Genomic DNA, 23,157 nt, shown 5'->3' with positions numbered 1-23,157 from the left:
GACCAAGTTGCTCCTGATGCATCTGACAAAACCAAAAGCAGAAGACTCAATGATGTTTTAAATAATTTTACTAATGATGAGTTGCTCCACTCACCAAGGTTTAAATTAAGAAATGAGTTCAATTATGAGGCTGCCAAGCAAGTTGCTGAGATATCAGAACCTTCTAGTCAATTTAAAAAGTATACACCTAATGAAGGTCTGGCATTAATTATAGATGGTGGCATGCCAAAATCAACCTACCAACTTACCAGAAATGGAGCTGAAGAACGTGACTGCCAGATATATCTTTCATACAACAACATAAGATTGTCCAAAGCTAAGTGCTATCCAGAGAACTTCTTTGTTGATGATTATTCAGCACAAGTACCACTACAAGAATTACTAAAATATACAGTAAAAAGACTCTGTGAGGTGCAAGCTCCTGTGATCAGCACAGTACTAGATGGTTTGACCCATTTGACTTTGCGTTGCAAGGCCGGGTTTGATAGGGCTACTGGGCAAAGCGTGTACAAGCAAGTGAGTAGTGAGGAAGCTGGAGATTATAAAAGCAGAATTTCTGTTCATTACCTGCTTAGCATCACTAGAACTCAGTGGGTTCTGCAATAACAAAAAAGTACTATTATGGCGTAATGACAAGTAATCATCTACTTCATATTGTCGTCCAATAAGATTTTCTTTTCAAAAAGAAAGCTAAGCTGTTGTCCTAGAAAAAGCAAAATATTTAGAATCTGAAATAGAAAAATGTGGTATTTTTAATGTTACTTTTGGTGAAAAAGAACTGGTTGTCAAAAGTATTATTGAATTGACCATGATTGATGGCAAAATTCAAACTATTCTGTCTGATGTGACTAATTCAACTCAATGTTGCTCTGTTTGTGGTGTGTCTCCAAAAAACATGAATAACTTAGAAATGGTGCTGAAATTGGACAATGCTAGTAATTTAGAACTGAAATATGGTCTTATATGAAATAGCCTGCATTCCTGGATTAGGTTTTTTGAGATGGTATTGCATATTAGATATAAGCTGGAAACTCAAAAGTGGCAGTCAAGAGCTATTGAAGATAAGGAAAATGTTAAGCAAGTGAAGAAACGTATCCAGACAGAATTTATGAACCAAATGGGACTGGTTGTGGATTTCCCAAAAAGTGGAGGATCTGGTAAGTGAAATTACATAAATACTTGTATATAAATCATCAGGTTAACTATCATACATGCAATTTGTAAGTACCAGTAATGATGACCACCCGACGAGCCTTTGCAGACTATCAATCAACTGCCAAAATTTTGAAAGCAGATGAAACTCTTTTATTTTATTTTTACATCATTCTAGTCACTTTATCATCAGAATTTGAAATTGATACTGTCAAGTTTAAAGAGTTTTATATTACTGCTCTTAAACTTTACATATCTAAGTATTCCTGGTATTACATGTCACAATCAGTACACAAAATTTTAGTTCATGGCCATGCCATAATTGTTAGACAGTACTTGCCTATTGGACTGATGTCAGAGGAGGCCCAAGAGTCCCGCAACAAGAATTTTAAAAAGTTTAGGGAAGATTTCAGTAGAAAGACTTCTAGAATAGACATAAATCGCGACCTGGTTAACAGACTACTTGTATCTAGTGATCCTGTCATAACATCATTAGGAAAAGGTCATAAAAAAATGGTAAGAGTTTAAAAATCCCCAGTAAAGCTCTGGCTTTGTTGAGGCAATCAGCTCCACCTTCTTCCTATTCCTTGTAGCTAAACAAAATTTGTTGTTTGATTTTTGAAAAAAAGGTTGATTTAAAAAAAAATTTTTTACTAAGCCTATTAAATGTAATTTTGTTATTAAAAATTAAAATATTCTTGATAAAAATAAATATTATTTCATATATAATGATTATTTATATATCTAAATGGGTTTGGGGAGCAATTGGATAATAATTAGGTTTTGTCCACCATGTCCCATATACCTGGCCCACTGTGGATTGTTGTGACCAGCGTCTTCAGTTTAAAAGTTTTTTGTTTTGTTTTTGTTTATATCTATTTTATGTCAATTGGATGGTTTCATCTTTTTCTGACGTAAGTGCCCCAAAAATTTTGTTGACACATATTGTCCCTCATCTAAATTGATACCATTTTGTTGAGGGGTACATTGGTGGTACTGTATTTCAAGTGCCTCACGAACTTTCCTATCAAACTTTTTAGTATCAACTTTAAGAGTTCAGCAACTGTCCCAGTTAATTTGTTGTGCACAATGTCTCATGTGTGTGGCTAATACAGATCGTTCTGTTTTATTTCCTATTGTACTGTTTTTGTTTTGTTGCATGCATATTTTTATTTGCATTTTTGTTTCACCTATATACTTTTTGCTACAATGACATTTAATAAGGTAGACTCCTGGGTGGCTGTTCATTTGTAGTTTGGATTATAGATTATTTGTAGTTATGGATATATATATATATATATATATAATATATATATATGTGTATATATATATATATATATATATATATATATATATATATATACATATATATATATATATATTTATATATATATATATATATATATATATATATATATATATATATATATATATATATATATATATATAGTTTGTTGCATTTGGGAGTACGGAAGGAAAAAAATGATTCTTATGCCGACAAATACGTCACTTTTAATTACTTTTAAATACCTTTGACTTTCGTCCAACATTTGTCAGAAAGTAAAAACCATTAATTTAATTACAAATTAATCGTTTTTTAAAAAAACCGCAAAAAACGCAAATTGAATTGACCAGAATGTTTTCAAAAACATTCTGAATGCTTTTAAAACATTCTGAATGTTTTTAACAATATAAATAATGTTTTTATTTTAATTTTTTTTAATAAAATGTTTTTATTTTTATTTTTTTTAATAAAATGTTTTTATTTTTATTTTTTTTACTGTAAATCATACGCGGAGTGTTGCTACATCGACTATCTTATAGCCTGACTCGAGACGGAGTGCTGCTATATTGTCTGACAAATAGCTTAACTTGCAACGGAATGCTGCTATATCGAATAACAAATAGCCTGACTTGCAACTGAGTGCTGCTACATCTACTATCTTTTAGCCTGACTCGCAAGGGAGTGCTGCTACATCGACTGAGGGTTTGGTTAAAGCAGGCAGTCTATCAATTAATAAAAAAAAAATTCCGGTCTTGCATTTTAATTTTTACTTTTTGTCAACAAAATATGAAAAAACTTTCTGACAACCAGTTAAGAGTTATATATATATATATATATATATATATATATATATATATATATATATATATAAATATATATATATACATACATACATACATATACTACATATATGATAATTGTTAGTATATGATAAGTGTTTATCATCAAACAGTCTTTAATATTAAGTTGATCCCCTTTGTTCTTGATGACCTGAGCAACGCATCTAGGTATACCTCGAATAAATTCGGCAGCAAGTTGTTTGAGACGTTCGTCATGGTGCCATACTCGTATCAAACGTTCTATCAGATCACATTTGTAAGAGGAGGGCATCTTTAAAACTTCACGCTTTAGTTTGTTTTACAATCCCTCTATTGGGTTGAGGTCGGGATTGTTCCCCAACCAGTCCAAAACAACTATGCCAAGAGCATGAAGAAACGCCATCACTGATTTTGCAGTATAGCATGGAGCGCCATCCTGCATAAATATTCCTCTCCCTTGTCCAAACCATTCCCTCATTGTGGATAAAGTCGATCTTGGATGATGTTTCTGTATTGATCTTGTCTCATAGTACCTTCGACAATATGAAGCCGCCCTGTACCAAACGCGGATATGCAACTCCACACCATAACTTTGTCAGCATCTTTCACTTTGAAACTGTACAAGCCGGTAAATCACGTTCAGTGCAACGTCTACGAACAAAGGGCACTTTTTCCAGCATGGTTTCGATTGACAACTCGTCTGAAAAGCAAACCTTAACAAACAAAACAAAAAATTTATTTAACCATTTTGCTATTCAGTTTTTATTTAACCCAAACCAATAAATATTCATACTTAATTCATGTACATGTAGATAAATTGGTAAAAAGTACAATAAGAGTAATAAAATACATCAGGAAATTTAAAAACTTAATACTTAACCTAGACCAATCTTCAGCTGTCCAATCACGATACTTCAAAGCACATTCAATGCGTTTCTTCTTCATGGCATTGTTCAGAAAAGGCTTTACAGTTGGTCTGTAGGCCAATTATCCTTATTTCACAAGCCTCCTCCTTGTTGTTCTACTACTGACGTTGACATCATAGAGTTGCCATTGCCTTGTCAGCTTGGCAGAGGATGATTTGCGACTCATCTTACATAAAGATATGAGTTGACGATCATCACGAGCCGCCCTCTCCCTCATTCGCTTACAGTTTTTCCTATTCGAACTCAGAATATCATCATCAAATTCAAGTCTTTGTTTAATTCTAATGAAAGAAGCTGGTGAAATGCCTAGTTTTGTTGCAATATCCTTACTTTTGATTGAAGGACACTGGAGATTTAGAAGGTTTAATTTCACGTTTTTTACCAGGGATGAGATCGGAAAATTTTTTCCATTATATCAATTAACTTACAATTATTACAATAAAACTAATCTAATTACAATAATCTAAAGAAACAATAAAACTGTATCATACATTTACACAAATAAAGATTGCATACCACTAACATCATACTGTTCACTCGTCAAACAGATTTCGTACAATCATTATATTTACTTTTTTTTACATCTAATAACTTTTTAAATATATATTATTTTTTTCAGTTATAATCGCCTAAAAACTATTGTTTTTAAGATGAAAGTAAAAAAAGCCAATATTTTTACATTTTTTTTAAATAATTTTTTTTAACATGTTTTTTATGTAAATTGATTATTATTTTTGAAGTTTTTATATAATTTCGCTTCTTTTAAGTACCAGGTTGACATTCTTTAGAAAAACTTTTTTTCAAAATATTAGGGATCTGTCAAATTTTTAAGGGTCTTGAGGCACCCCTAAAAATATTTTTATTCATAAAAATTTTAAACCTCGTGTTTTTGTATTATATAGAACACATTTAGTTAAGTGCAGCAGAATATTTTTAAAAAAGTTGTTTTTTGAACCACTCTAATATATATATATATATATATATATCTTTGTGTTCTGTTTTTTGTGACCTCAGGTGCAGTGCTTGTTCATCTGCGAGTTACTTTGTATGCATGTTTGTGTTTAGTAGCCAGAAACTTCTTGTATGTTTATTTCATAATTAGTTTCATTAACTTTGATGATTATTAACAATTTCATTAAAAACGCAATTATTGTTAATAGTCTTTTTGTTTACAAAATAAATCATAAAAATTGCTTTAAAAGATTACATTAGAATAAAAAACAGATACGCAAAATTACATTTACATAAAAAATGCATACTTTTTAAAGTAAAAATAAGAATATACTAATAAAATCAATAACATATAATAAACTTTCAAAATTTTGACAATTTAAAAAATATATATTTACAACATTTATTTTTGTAAACAAATATTATTAGTTTAAAAGATTTACAGCTTTGCAGATGTGGCTCCGAGAATGAGCCATAGTATTAAAGTAATAGTTTGTTTGATAGTATATTCTTGAAACAATTTATTCTAGAAATCTCAAAACTTAACAAATTTAGAATGATACAATTTTTAAAACAATTTAACAGAAAACTCTAGAACTTTATTTTGCTTAATCAGCGTATTTTTTGAACCAATAGAATTAGTTGGTAGATTTGGTGGGTTTTTAGTGTTCACAAATATTCTTTTTATTCTTCCGCACCAAGATGTTTTGAGAATATTCAAGTTTAAAAACTTTATGTATGTTTCCATGTATGTCCATAAAACAAGTATTTTTTGTTTTACGGACACATACATAAACTTAAATGTTCTCAAAACGACTATAAAACCTGGCCAGTTTTTCGCAACTAAATATTATTTCCGTGGTCAGTAATCAAGAGCGATTGCTCCCGCTTCCTGACCAAGCCTGTATCATGGAGAAATTTAAAATTTTGACTGGTTGTTTTAGGTCTTTACTTATTTATTTTGCACATGAGAGGTTTTAAAACAATTTCTTATATATTGACTAGTAATGGTGCCTCCCTTTTCAACATAAACCCAATAAACAACACCTGTTGTTTTGAAAAAGATATAGAACATGTTTTTTGGCTCAAATCTGTTGCATTTTACAATAATTCTTGAACTTTCACATCACCATCACCCAACTAGTGTTAGTCAACTTGTGTCTAACTTGTCTTAAACAAAACCACAACTCATCCCTTGTAATAATATCATGGGCCGTTTCTGAAAAGGGTTAAATTTTCCTTACATGCCTTAACTATTTGTGCTTTAACTCGCAAAAATTGGTTAACTTGTTATTCAATGTGATGTAAGTTTTCTTTTTTTAAGAGTTTTGTGAATGATTTTGTTTATTGTAAAACGATTAATCAATGTCAAGGCTTCAATTATATTTAGAGCATGATGGGAAATATACAGTAAAAGGATGCAACTTTGGAATAACAAGTCAAGCTAGAATGAGCTTTGATTGATGGAACTAAAGATGATAGTTTTTCTTTTGTTTTTTTAATTATTTACTTCCCCAAGACTGAGAGGGCCACTACAGTCGAGGAGGCTACTTTTTGTGGTTACAACCCTCTCTCAACTCTATAACTCCGAAACACGAACCTCGACAAACAAAGCCGCTGCGTGGAGAAACAAGTTGAATGAGCTTTGATTGATGGAACTAGAGATGATAGTTTGTTTAACAATGCATTTGTAAAAAAGAGAAAGAGATGCAAACTTATAACAATTGGAGAGTGGCTCAAGTTTAGCAGATAAAGCAGGTCCAACTACGCATCCTTGTCTGGATGAGAAAAAGCATCTAAATAACCAGTCCAAACATGACAACAGTATTTCATACAGGAACAAATAAGAGATTTGCAGAGGTAGAGAATTGTAAAGTCAGGAGTAAGATAATGGCGAGCATAATAAAGAGTAGTAATCTCAGCAGATAATAAATTTGCAATTGATTGTATATATAGTTTCCATGAGAGGTCAGTAGTGAATGATAATCCAAGAAGACATGAAGAGGACTCAATGAGAGGGTTGCCATTCATTAAAATAGGAATATCAACAAATTGTGATAGCTGTTTGCAGTAAATAACTGAATTTTGTTAAAGTTGAAATTCGAAAGTTACTGCAAGCCATACCATGTTCAATCCCCACCATTTCCTTGGTAGTACTGCGTTAAACTTGTTTCTTTGCACAGCAGTCTTGATCACCAAGGTCTTTTGTTTCAGAGTTAAAGAGCTGAGAGAGGGTTGTGACTACAATAAAGTAGCCTCCTCAACTGTAGTCAACCCCTCTTGGCCTTAGAAATCTCAAAAAAAAAAAGAAAGCTGTAACAGAAGAGATCTGAATTAAGATCAATAATTATTAAACAAAAATAATAATTTAACAAAAATAGCTGTTAATACGCATTAACATAAAATATTATAATTTTAATACCTAGACCACAAATTGAACCCTGCATCTCTGCATTCGCATTGATATGTCCGCAACACTACGCTAACTTAATGCTATTGAAGTTATTAAAATTGTATATTTATCAAAAATTCAATTTCTGCAGAGGTTATTTGTCTATTTAGTCATTAATTTGTACTACTTTATATGGAACTATAGGAGTGCAAAAGATAATAGGTAGGCTGCCTAAAAATAATGCATATATAATGCACATACAAATAATGCCAAACGTAGGGTTTATTTGTGTGCATAAATAATTTTCTTTTATTTGTATGCACAGACGAACAATTTTCTCTTATTTGTATGCGCTTGTTTAAACATAAATTATTATTAATTATTTTGATAATTTCACCTAAGAATTCAGTCTAATTTAATTAAATATTTAAAAAAAAAACTTTATATTAACTCATAAACCCTATAATTAAACCATATTTAAATAAATATTGAAACTTTTCTTTTAATTAAAAGAATGCCTGCCAAACCTAAACCCTCAGTCAGTGTATGTACACTTCACTGTGCCAGCAGGGGTACAAATTTTTGCATAATTTTAAGGGATGGGGTCAGTAAAACATCACAATTTGTAACTAGGAAAGGGGGAAGTGAGGGGCCCAAAACTGTCAAAAATTGCTTGACATAATTTAAGGATGACCCCTTTTCATATATTTAATGTATTATGCTACATTTAAGTAGGGTTTCCAGTTTGAACACGTTCAAGCTCGAACTTTTTTTCTTTAAAAGTTTGAACATGTATATATATCAAAATTAGGTTCTTTATTATAATTTTTTAACAGTTAAACCAAAATCTTTTTTAAACTGTAACTTTTTTAGACAGTTTTTGTTACTCTTAATTTTTGTTGTACAATACTTTTTTTTCAAAAGCAACACTTAAATTTTAAGTCACAAATGGAATATGTAAACAAGTGATTTCGAACGTTACTTTAAAGTTTTAAAATTAAAATAATTACGCATGTTACACATTTTTAATTAAAATCCCATAAAAAAAATCCCATGGTTATACCCATAAAATAGATTGTTAAATACTGAATTAAAAAAAACAAAGCTTTGACAAGCTAATAAAAGTTTTAGTTATATGAAATAAAAAATATGGATAAGTTTAAAGATGTAAGCAGAACTAGAGATCTGAGGCATGGGGCTATTTTAAATTTTCCGAAGAATTACAGAGTTCAAAGTGTAAACTCTGTAAAACTATTTTCAAAACACCTGGCTCAATAACAGCAGCTATTATAAGGCATTTGAAAACAAAACACAAAATTGAAATTCTTAAATGCAATAATTCTGCGCCCGTGGCTGACGCAAACATTCCTACTGCCGAAATGCCGCGAATTGAAAGTTTTTCCAAGGTTTGAAATTTTAAGTCGACTATCAGCTATTGATGGAATTAGCTTTCACACTAATGCTAAAAGTAAAACTTGGCAATCAGCATTTCATGCCCAGGGATACTAAATCCCTCAAAGTCCTCAAACCGTTCGCAATCTTTTCATTAAATACTTCAGGCTAGTCAAGAAACAAGTTATAATTCTTTGAAAATAAAACTTGAAGATGAACGTAAATTTAGTCTTTCTTTGATGAGTATACTTTAGTAATCATCATATTGAAGGATTTTGATTGCTTGAAATTTTAATAATACAAGGTACAATGCCAGCAACAAAAGCCAGTAAATTGGTCAGTGATAAGCTTAATTCATTTGATTTAACCTGAAGATCAAATTTGCTACAATCAGGCTATTCATCTAAGTGTGATTGATGTGCTCTACAAAAAACAAAGTTGATGCACATGGTTCTGATAATAACCTTATTAATGGTGATATGGAAGCTGTAGATTATTATCAAGGTTACAGTGATGATGAAGATGGGCCTGAAGTTGGTGATGATATTTAAACTGTTCATGCAGTTAGTGAAGATTCAATTCTATTATTGAAACTTGAATATCAAGAAACTATGGCAAAAATAAAAAATTGATTAAAAAATTTCGTAGATCACCAGTGAGCAATGATGATGAACTTCAACCAAATATAATTAAAAAGTTCGGAAGAAAAAAAACTTTGATTTGTGATTCAAGGACAAGATGGAGCAGTACTATTGATATGCTTAAACATTTTTTAGAGGTGCAAACAAAAGTAAAAATAGCTCTGATTGGTATGAATAATGATTTTCCTTTAACTAAAAATGAGCTTGATGTCCAGAGGCGGATTTACAATTTTGCCACCCATAGGCTATGAAAAATTTGCCGCCCCTACATGTAAAAATAAGTGTATTAGGTCAAGAAAAGAATACGCGCTACTTTCTTAACTTTGTATTTTTATTAAAACAATTATAATATAATGATTAATAGACATAAAATAAACAAGTGAAAAGAGTAAATATTCTCTTAAAAAATAACAACAAAACAAATTCCAAGACTTAGAAAAATCACAATTTGTTAAAAACATAAACTAAAAGTTAATCAAAACAACTTTTAAACTAAAATTTAAAAATGTTTACAGAAATTAGCCACCCCAAAAAATTTGCTGCCCTAGGCTATAGTTTATCCAGCCTATAGGTAAATCTGACCCTTTTGATGTCATAAATGAACTTTGTGTTGCTTTAAAATCACTAAAATTGGCCATTAATACTCTTTCAAAAGGAGATGCTGTTCTTTTGTATTCTGAAATTGTGATTGAATTACAAGAAAAAAATTTCGCGAAGCTTATATACCTAGTCAACTTGTTAAACAGATATTTAAATATAGAATAATTGAAAGAAGAAACATTTATTTAACACATTTCATGGAGTACTCGTCAAATTCAAACATATTAAATAAAGATGACCAATTTGGCAACAAAATTAAAAAAAGACAATTACTAATCTTGCTGCTAATCTCATTCAGCAATTATTTCAGTCATCTGGCAATAGCTCTGATGATGAAAAGGAAAATATTGATAGTATAACTGATAAGGTAAAAAGTATCAAAAATGAATTGAATTTAGCTCAACAACTCAAACTTTTTACAAAGCAATGAACACTGAAATGAAACTTGACCATCAGGAAATTGGAATAAACCTTGTTCAAAAGAAAATGGCTGTTTTTGAAGCTAGCAAAGCTAAGCACCCAGTATTTGGATTTACTTTTCAAAGCTCTTCAAACAATTCCTTCTACACCCATTGAAGCTGATAGTTTTTTTTTAATCTTGGACTTTTTGCTACTAAAATAAGAAGTTCTTTAAATGAAGAAACTTTAGATAAACTAATTTTTTTAAAGCAAACTATGAAGAGTACTCATTGATATTATTTACTTTTGTAATAAATAATGATGATAAACAAATAATTACTTTTACACATACTTGGTATTACTGTGTTTAAACATAACTAAAATAAAGTTTGAAATAGCTTGAACTTTTTTAAGTAATAGTTCGAACATGTTCAACTTTTAAAAAAAAGTTCTGACTGGAAGCCCTACATTCAAGTGATAAATACGTTACTTGATTTTTGTTGTAACCAAAATCAAACTTTTTATGAGTCCAAATGAAAAGTTCTTCAGGATTTTCTCCAGTTTCTCCCAAGATACCTTAAATATAAAATAAAAACACAAAAAAATTATTTTTCTTTATATTTATGCTATGAAAATCCTTTTTTATGCTATGAAAATCCAAACATCTCGATGTTTAATGAAAATAATCAAAACTTATTACATTTAAGTTACTTAATTAACATTTCAACGTTTAAGTTACATAATTAACTTAATTAAATAACGTAAAATGTTTTAAAAACAAATAAAGTACTTTAAAATAAACATACCCCATACTGGTAAATCGTCTAGAAAAAAAAAGTTCTTAATTTATACAACAAACTTGTTACTACTTATCATTAAAGTTAACATTTAACTTGAATTATCTCAAAAAATTGACATTATGTTTATCTAAAAAACTTACCTATGTACATTTGATACCAATAGCGGTTGCGAAGTGCATATTCAAAAGCACGATAGTCTGATTCACTAAGTTTTACACTGCAAAACTTTGAAAGCATAACATCATCTATAATTTAACATGTATGTATGTACATATATTTATATATATATATATATATATATATATATATATATATATATATATATATGTGTGTGTGTGTATATATATATATGTGTATATACATATATATATATATATATATATCTTTTTCTCTCTCTCTTATATATATATATATATATATATATATATATATATATATATATATATATATATATATATATATATATATATATATATATATATATATATATATATATATATATATATATATATATATATATATATAGAGAGAGAGAGAGAGAGACAGAGAGTCTCTCTCTCTCTCTCTTTATATATATATATATATATATATATATATATATATATATATATATATATATATATATATATATATATATATATATATATATATATATATATATATATATATAAAGAGAGAGAGAGAGAGACTCTCTGTCTCTCTCTCTCTCTCTCTCTTTCTCTCTCTCTATATATATATATATATATATATATATATATATATATATATATATATATATATATATATATATATATATATATATATATATATATATATATATATATATATATATATATATATATATATATGGGTAGAATTCAATAAATACGGCTGGGTATAAACTTTTTTTAAAATATATATATATATTTTATTTTTTTAAAAGTTTATACGCAGCCGTATTTATTGAATTCTACCCATATTTTAACGTATAACAAGAAAATGACTTTTAAAGATTATATATATATATATATATATATATATATATATATATATATATATATATATATATATATATATATATATATATATATATATATATATATATATATATACAATGAAAAATGTATGTCAAACAAAATCTCAACTTCAAAAAAATTTTTTTTATATTTCTTTAAAGGTTTGTAAGAAATTAGTACAAAATATATATTTAACACTAGTGTTAAATATATATTTTGTACTAATTTCTTACAAACATATTAAAGAAATTAGTACAAAATATATATTTAACACTAGTGTTAAATATATATTTTGTACTAATTTCTTACAAACCTTTAAAGAAATATACAAAAAAAATTTTTTTGAAGTTGAGATTTTGTTTGACATACATTTTTCATTGTATTGGTTAAAATTATATTAATAGTTATATATATATATATATATGTTACTGTTACCCGCAGTACCAGAAATTAGCTAAATGCTAATGTTTATAATATAATTTAATATTGCAACTCTGAGTTTCATATGTTACCACAATCATCAGGCAAGTAGTAAAAGTTTAATTTTGCTACGATTTGTTAGATTAGTTGCAGTTTAGAACTTAAATATATCTAAAAGCAAAATGTCCATTCGCCTAAACAGTCCATTTTTCAGCCATTTTGAGATGTTTGTAAATTTTTCTAACACTTTGTTTTGATCTAAGATTAACAGCATATAAGACCATTAGACCCAACTATCTGAAAATGCAAACATTATAAACTTGTCGAATCCACATTAAAAATGCCAGCATTTTTAAGTAACCCTATTTTTTAATCATTAACGGTTGAATGTGTTATTAGAAACCAGTGCCTCTCTAATCTGCCAACTGGCTATGTGAAGGGTGCAACTAATTAGAAGTCATTTCTTAATAAAAAGAAAGGTATGGTTGGTTGTCCTCTTCTTGATCTGGTGTTATAGTAGATAGGGACACAAATAAAGGGGGCAGTAACTTTTTAGAGACCTTTATTATGGTTCAAATAAAGGTCTCTAAATTAATTTAGATATTTAGATAATAAAACCATTATTTCTTTAAATTCTATTTTATTATAGGTAATCAGTGGTCTGTATATGGTCTGGACCCTCCCCCCCCTCACTAAGTTGAGGGGGAGGGGGTTTGAGGTGGCATCAATCAAAGGGGAAAGGGGCAACTAACTTTTAGTAATATAATTAACTTTTGTAAATTCACTTTTAAAACCATTACATTGTATATTTGCTGGAAAATCTGGCACACATTTTTGATAGTCACTATCAAAATTTGAATCTTATGCAAAAAAGCATAACAAAATGCAATATAGATCTAATGGCCTAAACTGTATATTCATTAGAAAATTAATCATGTATGTTTCATGCTAGAAAATGAATGCTTGCATCTTTGTAAGTTGATTGCCCCTCTTCCCCCTTTGATTGATGCCACCTTAAACCCCCTCCCCCCTGTATATAAAGTTATACAGCTCTAAAGTAGTCTGTTTTGACCATTTGTAAATCGAGGGGGGCCACTGTGTCATGTTTCTAAGGCTATATTTTCTGAACTGTTGTACTTGGAAGTCTGAAATTTCAAATTTAACCTATCTACATAATGCACATAACAATATGTAAAAGTCAGGAAAATCAGAGATGGTGCCCCACAAAGTTTTCTTTAAATTGGTTGAAATATAATGATTTGACCCAGCGTTATGCACAGAAGTGTTAAGTACAACATTTGGTCAAATTGAGCTAAGTACACAGAAATTGTTGTACTTTTTCAAACATTATTGTGCCCGAATATGGTAAGTGCACAATAAATTGTTACATGTCTAATAATTGACATTATGTGTCAAGATATGTGATATTAAGTATCAATGTTAAACTTTCAAAATGCTCCCTGTACAATCACATCTGTGGCACTTAACACTTCTGTGCCACAGTAATTTATACTTTTTCTTTTTCGAAAGGATTTGTTTCCTTTTTTCTTTAGTACTTTTTTTTAACTTTATTTTCTTTCTAATTAAATTTAGCTTCGAGTTACTTTTCAGGTATTTCTGAATCATCAAAACATCTAAACAGTTGTGGTTAAGTTGTCAAAAATATAAATCAATATATATATATATATATATATATATATATATATATATATATATATATATATATATATATATATATATATATCAGGCCTCGTTTTAAAGTGTTTTATAGAGTGATTTATGTACGCCTTGAGTGATTTTACATAAGCAGTAAGTGATTTCGGTTAAGCGACTTTTTATCATTTTTTAACTTTTAATTTATTCAATAAGCGGTAATATAAAAAAAGTAATTAATTTTAAAAAAAGTCACATTAATTTTTGAATGATGTTTAGGTAAAAATATTTATTACAAAAGTTTGAATGACAATTATGTAAGATATAGGCTACTAATGAAAAAAACTCAAATAAAATTAAAAGTTTATTTCTATTTTGTTTTTATTTTATTGTAATGATTGATTTTTTTAAGGTCTAAGCAAAGATCATAACATAATTTAATTCTGATAAAAAAATATATGGTTTAATTTAAAACTAATTTAATAAAAGTATATAATTTTTCTAATAAAAAAAAATATAACTTTATTTTGATTTAAAAAATGTATTTAAGTTTATCAACATTAAAGTTAATGCTTGGGTTTAACTTAATTGCCAAATTCATTTAAAAATATTACTAAATAATATTCAATATTGAAATTTTATTTGATCTTTAAAAAAATTAGCTCATTTTTATCGCAATTATTTTTTCAGTTTTCTTTCCTAAACATTTTTTTTCACTCACAATTAAATTTTAAATAAATGGCTGCATCAAAAATTTGCATAAAAGGTAATTTAAATAAACTTTTTTTTTAATAACGCAAGTTAAATTGCAGCGATTTTTTTTTGATAAATAATATATACAGCGATATAACTTTAATAAGAAAATAATAAACTAATAAACTTTTAATAAATAAAGTAAATAAATTAACGTAATTTTTTTATTTGTTACTCGCTAATTTTTAGTAGTTTCAAAGCCGCAATTAGAAATTTAAGAAATAATCATTTTAAAAATTCAAAAATTTAACATATTTTAATTCTTTTATGCAAATGTTGAGAAAAGAAAAAAATTTATTAATATCAAACTTTTAAAAAAATGTAATATTAAATTTAATAATTTAATATTAAAAAAACAAATAAATAAGCATTCCCTTATAGTTATAATAAAAAAGCCGTTAAATAACATTTAACTCATTTTGCGGTAATTAATATTATTGCAGTAATTTAAAAAAGTTGATTTTTTACACACGTAAAGCCGAATGTTAAAAAGAAAAGTGTCTCCGTTAAAATATTTGGGATAAAAAACGTACAGGAAAAGAAAGGTAATATGAAACAATTAAGGCTATGTGTAGACTTAAAAACTATATATGTATATATGTGTGTGCGCAGTGTATTTTCTAAGCACACACATATATACATAGTTTTAAAGCTTCAATTAGGCCATTCAGATTTTCTATACCACTTAATAAATGGTATAAGAAATCTGAATGTGATGAGATGTGTATCATTCAGAAACATAAACAAAGATTTTTTATATACAAATAAGAAAAGATAAACGGTTACAAAGTGAACACATGACCAACGGTGTTTAAAAGAAAAAAAAAAAAAAAAAAAAAAATGTGGATAGTAGTGGGAATCGAACCACTGATATTCCGTGTATGAAGTGTTAATATTTTTAAAAGTATTATTCTGTGTATTAGATAAGTACGCCTTATCTAAATGAGCTAAACATGCGTATACTTAGGGTCAAATAAATTTACTTATACAAAAAGTTACATATAAGTGTGCATTACATAAACATTTTCTTATAGGGACAATATATACTTTTTACATTAAAGTTATACAAATATATTTTACAAAGATATGACAATTTATATTTTCACTTTTCTCTTTAAAAAAAAAACAAATAAAATATAGGATAATCATTCATTTTAATGTTTGAAACTGTTTTTTCTTTGCTTTGACTTATGGAATTTTGTTGCTAAAATAATCACTAGAAACAAAAACAAAAACAAATTATTTAAATTATTATTATTATCATTATTATTATTTTCTATTTAAGTTTATTTTAATTTCCTATTTTGTTAGTTTTGATTTCGTTGTTTTTGAAACTTTTTTCAGCAACACATATAATAAAACTTGCAAATGGCCATGACTAAGTCGTCTAAAATAAAATACTCATGCATGGACATACAAGACGAAAAACCACACGTGTTTCCTGGGAAGGCTTGTATTTGCAAACCTAGCATGCTATTTTTAGTACACAGATTTAGAATAAATACCAGAAATATACTAAAATTTTTGAATAAATACCAGAAATATACTAAAAATCATGTTATTTTTTTAATTTAACTAAATTTCTGAATAAATATACAGAAATATATTTTAGTTAAAAAAATAACTAAAGCACAAAGATTGCAGTAGTTATTATTCAAAAAAATCATTGTCTTCAGTATTTTTGTCAAACATACAAAAAAAAGAGAAACAAAAATAAATCATCTTGAGAAATTTTAAATTTTACAACATATTTTAAAGTTGAATTCAAGAAAACAAACATACTTTTAAATTTTACATCAAGTCCACTAAATTCAAGCTCAACTCCTTGCAATGCTTCTCCAAGTGTTTCATGATAGTGACTAATAGTTGTTTTAGTTCCCTTACAAAATGGGAGAGAATAATACTCATATGTTTCTTGTCTATTATGATAGGGCCCAATTGTATTCATCCAGACAATTACTTCTTCATCATCTTCATACTAAAAACAACAAATATATTTTAATCAGATAATAAATTATAATCAGATTAAAAAAATCCCAGCACTGGGATACTGCTTAAAAAAAAAAGATTTAATTAAAAATGAGTTAAGTTGATCATGCTGCAATTAATAAGTTATATGATATTATGTACCAAAATATCTATAAGAAGACTGATATTTATTTTTCTTAGTTCATTTACAGTTTAATTATTTTAATTAGACCTGCCTTACTATTAATTTTCTAATTACAATTGTTTAATTCATATTTAGTTAGATAATTGTGTAATTCATTTTAATTGTGTAATTCATATTTTATAAATTGTTTAACTCATATTTAGTTCAACATTTAGTTTTAATGTCTGAATTTTTAATTAGATAAAATTCAAGGAAATGAGCATGCATATGTTTAAAAATTTATATTTACATTAAACTTGTAACAACAAAGTTGGAATTTTGAGAGAGAACATGAAAATTACCACTTAACTGTTGGCTAATTGTATCAATAAAGTTTTCACGCCATTATTGCTATTTTCCATGTAAAACATTTTTGTCATAAAAGGTCAATCAAACTTTTATATAAACAACGTAAGTATAACAAAAGATACTTGTGAAACATGTTTAAGAGCATTTCAAAGAAAAGATAAGGGGAAAAAAATAGCTCCTACCTTTTTTGACTTCTCAGCAGTAAAAGTCAAAACATCTATTGTTGATAAAAATAAGAACTGTCTAATTTGACGAGTTAGGTAAAAGAATAATAGAATATAAATTTGGCCTAACATATTTAATTCATACACAGCTTACTGCATTCAGCTCCAACTACATGGAGAGGAATCTGCAGGAAATCTCACAAGCAACTAAGCATGCTCGATTTTTTTTTAGCATTTTGGAACTCCAATCAACCTTTCAAGTTTTTAGAATCATTATTACCTTATGCTTGCAATAAGAAATAAGGTAATAATGATTCCAATAAAACAAAACCAATAAAATCTATGCATTATACATATGCATATGCAAGAGTATCTTTAGAAATAGAGAATTATCATAAAAAATTTTTTTTAAATAAAATCAGATCATTTTTTTTCACACAAAACAATTTATTGAGATAAGAATAAAACTTTAGAAGTCTACAGCAAACAAGCAATAAAATCTATGCATTGCTGTTTCAATAAAAAAAAATTACTCTTTCAGTTAAAACTGGTGCTGCGACTATGATTTTTAAATATTACATTGTTTGTGTTCACCTTCTTTATTTCTTTATTATACCTTCTACATTTCTTTATTATACTTTCTTTATTTCTTTATTACCCGAAGATAAGTAGCTGGTTTAAATAGTATCTTGTTGTAATAGACATTTCTTTGAATATATTAATTAGCAGTGAACGCTAAGAAAAACTATTTTATTTAATATTATAATAAACCTCTAAGTTGCAAATACTAGACTTATTGTAAATATTTATTGAAAACTGTTTAAAGTATTTTAAACATTAGATAACTTTGTTTTAGTAGTTTTTATTTTAGCAGTTATTAAATGTTTAAAATACTTCAAACAATTTTTAATCTACAAAATAATTACAAAAACAGTATTTACACAACTAAAATAATTAAATCACACTAAAAAATTAATAACGCTTATTAAACGCTTACATGTTCATCTTGTAGTCGAATAGTTATTGTCTATATATAATATTATATAAAGAATAACTATTAAAATACAAAAACATAGGCGTTTAATAAGCATATTAACTATTATTTTCATTTTTATTTTAACTTAAATATTAGCAATTCCGTTTTTTTTAACATACATTAAATAAGTTACATTTACTAAGGATTTTAAAAAAAATAAAAACATTGAAGTTTAAAAATAACTTTATCTTAAAATAAAAAACTTAATAAAACTATTTATTGTAATCGTTATTTTTATTATTATTAAAGTTGAAAAAAATATGTAGAGAAACAAAACTTTCTGAAAAAGTTTATATTTCAGTTTTTAGTTTTACCAAAATTGTTCTGGGTTTGTCCCTGGCTGAGGATTACAATTTATCATTTGTAAAGACATATTTATAAGTAGATCTCATTTTAGTATTTTGTTTATTTTATTAGAAAGTTTTTTGTATTTCAAATTATAATTATTTTGGCAGATTGATATTTATTAATATTCACTTTTATTTTAAAAGAAGAGTAACTAAGAAAAACTTTCATGTTACCAAAATTTTGTTTCTAATTTTTTTATCAGTATAAAACAGTTTTTTGTTATATTTTAAACTGTAGGATATAAACTACTTTTAAACCTTGTCATAACAAAAATTTCATTTTAGTAAACTAAATTATGAAATTTTAATTCTATTACCTAAAAATTTTAATTCTATTATCAAAAAATAAAAAAATTATTAATATTTTGCATTAATATAATAAAATTACACATAAACATTATTATACATAAACAAAAATTCTCGAGGGCATAATTATATACAAAAATAGCTTAAGACTAAATTACATCAATTAATTACAATAATAAATATAAAATAAACTATAATAAAAATTAGCCATTATCACATCACTCCAAGAATTAAAGTTCTCAAGTAACATAGTCATTTAAATATGTTGGCTTTCTCTCTTCTCTGATGTATTTCTTATCAATGGTAATAAATTATCGACAATTTCTCTGCCATCATTTTCCTTCACAGCGCCAGCAACCATTACTTTGATTTCTTCCTACTTTGCAGTAAAAATACCTAAATCTTCTAATTCACTTTCATCATTGCCATTCTCTGAGTGTCTTCACTGATAATCATTTTACTTGAAGTGTTTGTAGAATTTGAGGTAGGAGCAATTCTTATATCTTACACATGTCTTGGTACATTGCCAATTTCAATATTTACATTTGTGAGTATGTTAGTTACAGTACCAGTTTTCCAAACTTGAATTGGCAGACACCAGGGGTACTTATTTTTTGAGAAGCAGGTCTAGACTCGCCTTGCATTCCCATCATTGGAGTTCTATTGTACCAAAAAACTGCTAGCAATGGACATATATGTGCCTTTACAGCTGCTCATTATACTGTGCAATGGTTAGGCTCCACAATCTCATTTCCTAATGGTCTATATGCACATCTATACATATACATCTATCTTTTTTACACACCCTTTCTCACATATGTTGGAAAATTCATTTAATCTGAACACCACTGTATTGTTCATCAATAGTTCTTGTGGTGGACCATGCTCCCTAAATACAGAATCCAATTGACTTTGATACCTTTGTGAGGCATCTTTCTACAAACTGTAAATTGACTTGGTCCACAGTCAATCATTATAAAATATGGTGACCCTTTGTAGTGAGTCACATCACAAGCAATATGATACCATGTATCTGGTACATCTAGCACTCCATGCTTCCATTTTATTGGTGCTGGATCAATTGAATTACATTGATAGGTGATAGGTTCTTTATGTCCCACTTAGCAGCTAGGTTTATCCCATGCACCACAGCATCTAATATTCATGACACCATTAATACTTTGAAGTCAGGCTGCATCTCAATTATTACACTATCATATTTAATAGAAACTCCCATTGCCATACTACTTGCATCACAACATAATGTTGTTCCTTTTTTTAATCCCTTCAGCATTCCATTTGATCTCCGATTAGATTATCCCAACCATCTCCTTGGCTATGACGTTTTATAAAACTGCAGGTAATTCTGAGCCAATTTCCAACAGTATAGTATCCAAATACTGTTGGAAAATGATTCCCTCTTTAGTTACCAATTCATAAGCCAAATGGTTTACAACATTTTCAACTGATGTCTTTTTCAAATTAATGATAATGTAATTGATGTAGTGGTCAGTTGCTTCACTAATGCCTGCATCAAGATTTAACACTCTGCCTAGGATTGAAGACATCACTTTTAGGGCAGAACTTAACCCAAAACCAAGACATATAGGATAGTATTTTATTTCTTTGAAGACTACTCTAATTTGTCACCAACAGTTCACTATTTTCTCACTGTTTCATCACACTCGTCACTTTCTGATTAATTGGGCATAGTATGGTTAAAATATTAGCTATACTATGTACAATTATTCAAAGTATACTTTACAGTTAGACAAAGACATTTTTGTCTCCTCCAATCAAAAAGTATTTGATTGGAGGAGACAAAAAAAAAATGAAAAGTATAAAAGTAATGCTACATGCAACAGGTTCTAAGATGGAGACCAAAAACCAGTAATATATATAAAAAAAAGACCTTTTTGATTAGCAAAAGTCAGTTTCTGTCCAGATATATCAACATTGGCACTGAAAGAGGAACTTGGTTTCAATTCATTAAAATCAAATATGAATTATAAACTACAATCTAATGATTTAATTAAGTTTGAAGCAAAAAAATGACTAATGATTAACAATGTAAATCGTAATAAAAGAGGTAGCTTTGATAAATTTCACCTTAACAAGCTAGATTCATTTAGGGACACTATTGTAAGTTTTGATAAGCCCAAGTTTGAATACTTAAATTTTAAAAAACATAAGAAGATTTAAGTTTAAATTAACAACGACAAAATAATTCTTTTTTTTTTACTTCTTATATAAAAATTAAATATAAAAAATATAATTTTGAATAAACTTTATATAATTTTTATTAAACTTTATTAGATTTTTAAAACTTTTTAAAGTGTAAGAATATGATAAACCATGTACCTTGTAATCATGTTCGTCGCCTTTAACATGAGCGAAAAAATATATCATTAATCCAAAACATACAACAAAAAATCTGCTCATTTTTCAAGAATAAACTATGATTGTGTTATTTAAAGAGATCGAACATAACACATATAACATAAACGACGATAGTAATTAAATGCAAAATAAAGGTATAAGTTTGAAAGAGCCATGGTGGAGTAACTCTTCTTCGGTTAGACTCTTTCTTATCCACGTATTTTGCGCGCCCACTGCGCCTAATAAACTTTTCAGCGGTTTTAAGACGGAACAGGGTTTAAAAAATCTAATGCAAGTTACACAATTTTTAATAATAAAGCTGCGCAACGCGATCTTTCTTTGATTAGATGCCGTTTTACACAGCTTAAATTTTTATAGAGTAATTAGAAAAATAAATGCAGCTTTCCGTTCGCTTACTTAAAAGTTGCAAAATTAGGCTAGCATTACAAATGCTTCTGTGAAATCATATGGCTGTAAACAACGTGAATGCCTTTTTTGATTAACTACTTTTGTTTTTGATTATTTTTCAATTTTTTATTTAATAATTATATATATATATATATATATATATATATATATATATATATATATATATATATATATATATATATATATATATATATATATACATATATTAGTAGTAGAAAATCACTTTTTTTAAGTGATTTTCTACTACTAATATAATTGCTCTGTTCTTTTAAGAACATTGAGCACTCTATTGTGTAGAATACTTTTTAAAGTTGTTTAAATATATATATATATATATATATATATATATATATATATATATATATATATATATATATATATATATATATATATATATTGACATTATTAATTCAAGTACTGCTGTATGTTAATTATGTATTTTTTGGAATTTATGACATAGCTGAGCAGCTTTTTTAAACCTGCTTCACTTACACGGCAGAGGGTTTGATAAGTTAGGCAAGTGCATTAGATCATAAAAAGAAAAGATTATGCCCACCTAACCAAGCTCCTAGTCTACTTAAGAAAACCAATAAGAAAACATTTCTATTGGTTTTCTTGAGTAAAAAAATTGAGTATTGGTAAAAACTTTATTTATAAAAGACGATGATAAATAATTAAATTAATTTAAATCAATTTAGATCAAATTATTGATATTTACCTCAATTTTTTTTTAACTAAACAAAAAGTTTTAAATATATACTTTTTAATTTTGAAACTTAAAATCAAAATATTTTTAAAAAGAAAAACTTAAATTTAAATTTTTATTTTTAAGTAAAAGCAAAAACTTTTTTTTTTTAA

At 27.3% G+C, this 23,157-nt stretch overlaps 1 protein-coding gene across 2 annotated transcripts in view; it reads right to left on the bottom strand.

The window, feature by feature from the left end:
• LOC100205236 (transmembrane 9 superfamily member 3) overlaps positions 1–22,215 on the bottom strand; it is a 32,380-nt gene extending 10,165 nt beyond the window's left edge. Inside the window, exons 1-5 of one of the 2 annotated variants that reach the window (XM_065812395.1) lie at positions 21,853–22,215; positions 16,960–17,155; positions 11,497–11,601; positions 11,363–11,380; positions 11,047–11,132 (exon numbers count right to left, since the gene is read on the bottom strand). In XM_065812395.1, the coding sequence (XP_065668467.1) occupies positions 11,047–11,132; positions 11,363–11,380; positions 11,497–11,601; positions 16,960–17,155; positions 21,853–21,933 (486 nt within the window). In that variant the 5' untranslated portion in view covers positions 21,934–22,215. Of the gene's footprint in view, positions 1–11,046; positions 11,133–11,362; positions 11,381–11,496; positions 11,602–16,908; positions 16,918–16,959; positions 17,156–21,852 lie in introns of those variants that run through there. The other variant, XM_065812396.1, reaches the window with a different exon arrangement.
• Positions 22,216–23,157: the final 942 nt, after the last annotated feature.

The sequence above is a fragment of the Hydra vulgaris genome, chromosome 12 (genome assembly GCF_038396675.1).
Source record: "Hydra vulgaris chromosome 12, alternate assembly HydraT2T_AEP".
NCBI lineage: Eukaryota > Metazoa > Cnidaria > Hydrozoa > Anthoathecata > Hydridae > Hydra > Hydra vulgaris.
The sequence above is the reverse complement of the archived record's forward strand: the minus strand, read 5'-3'. Positions and strand labels throughout refer to the sequence as shown.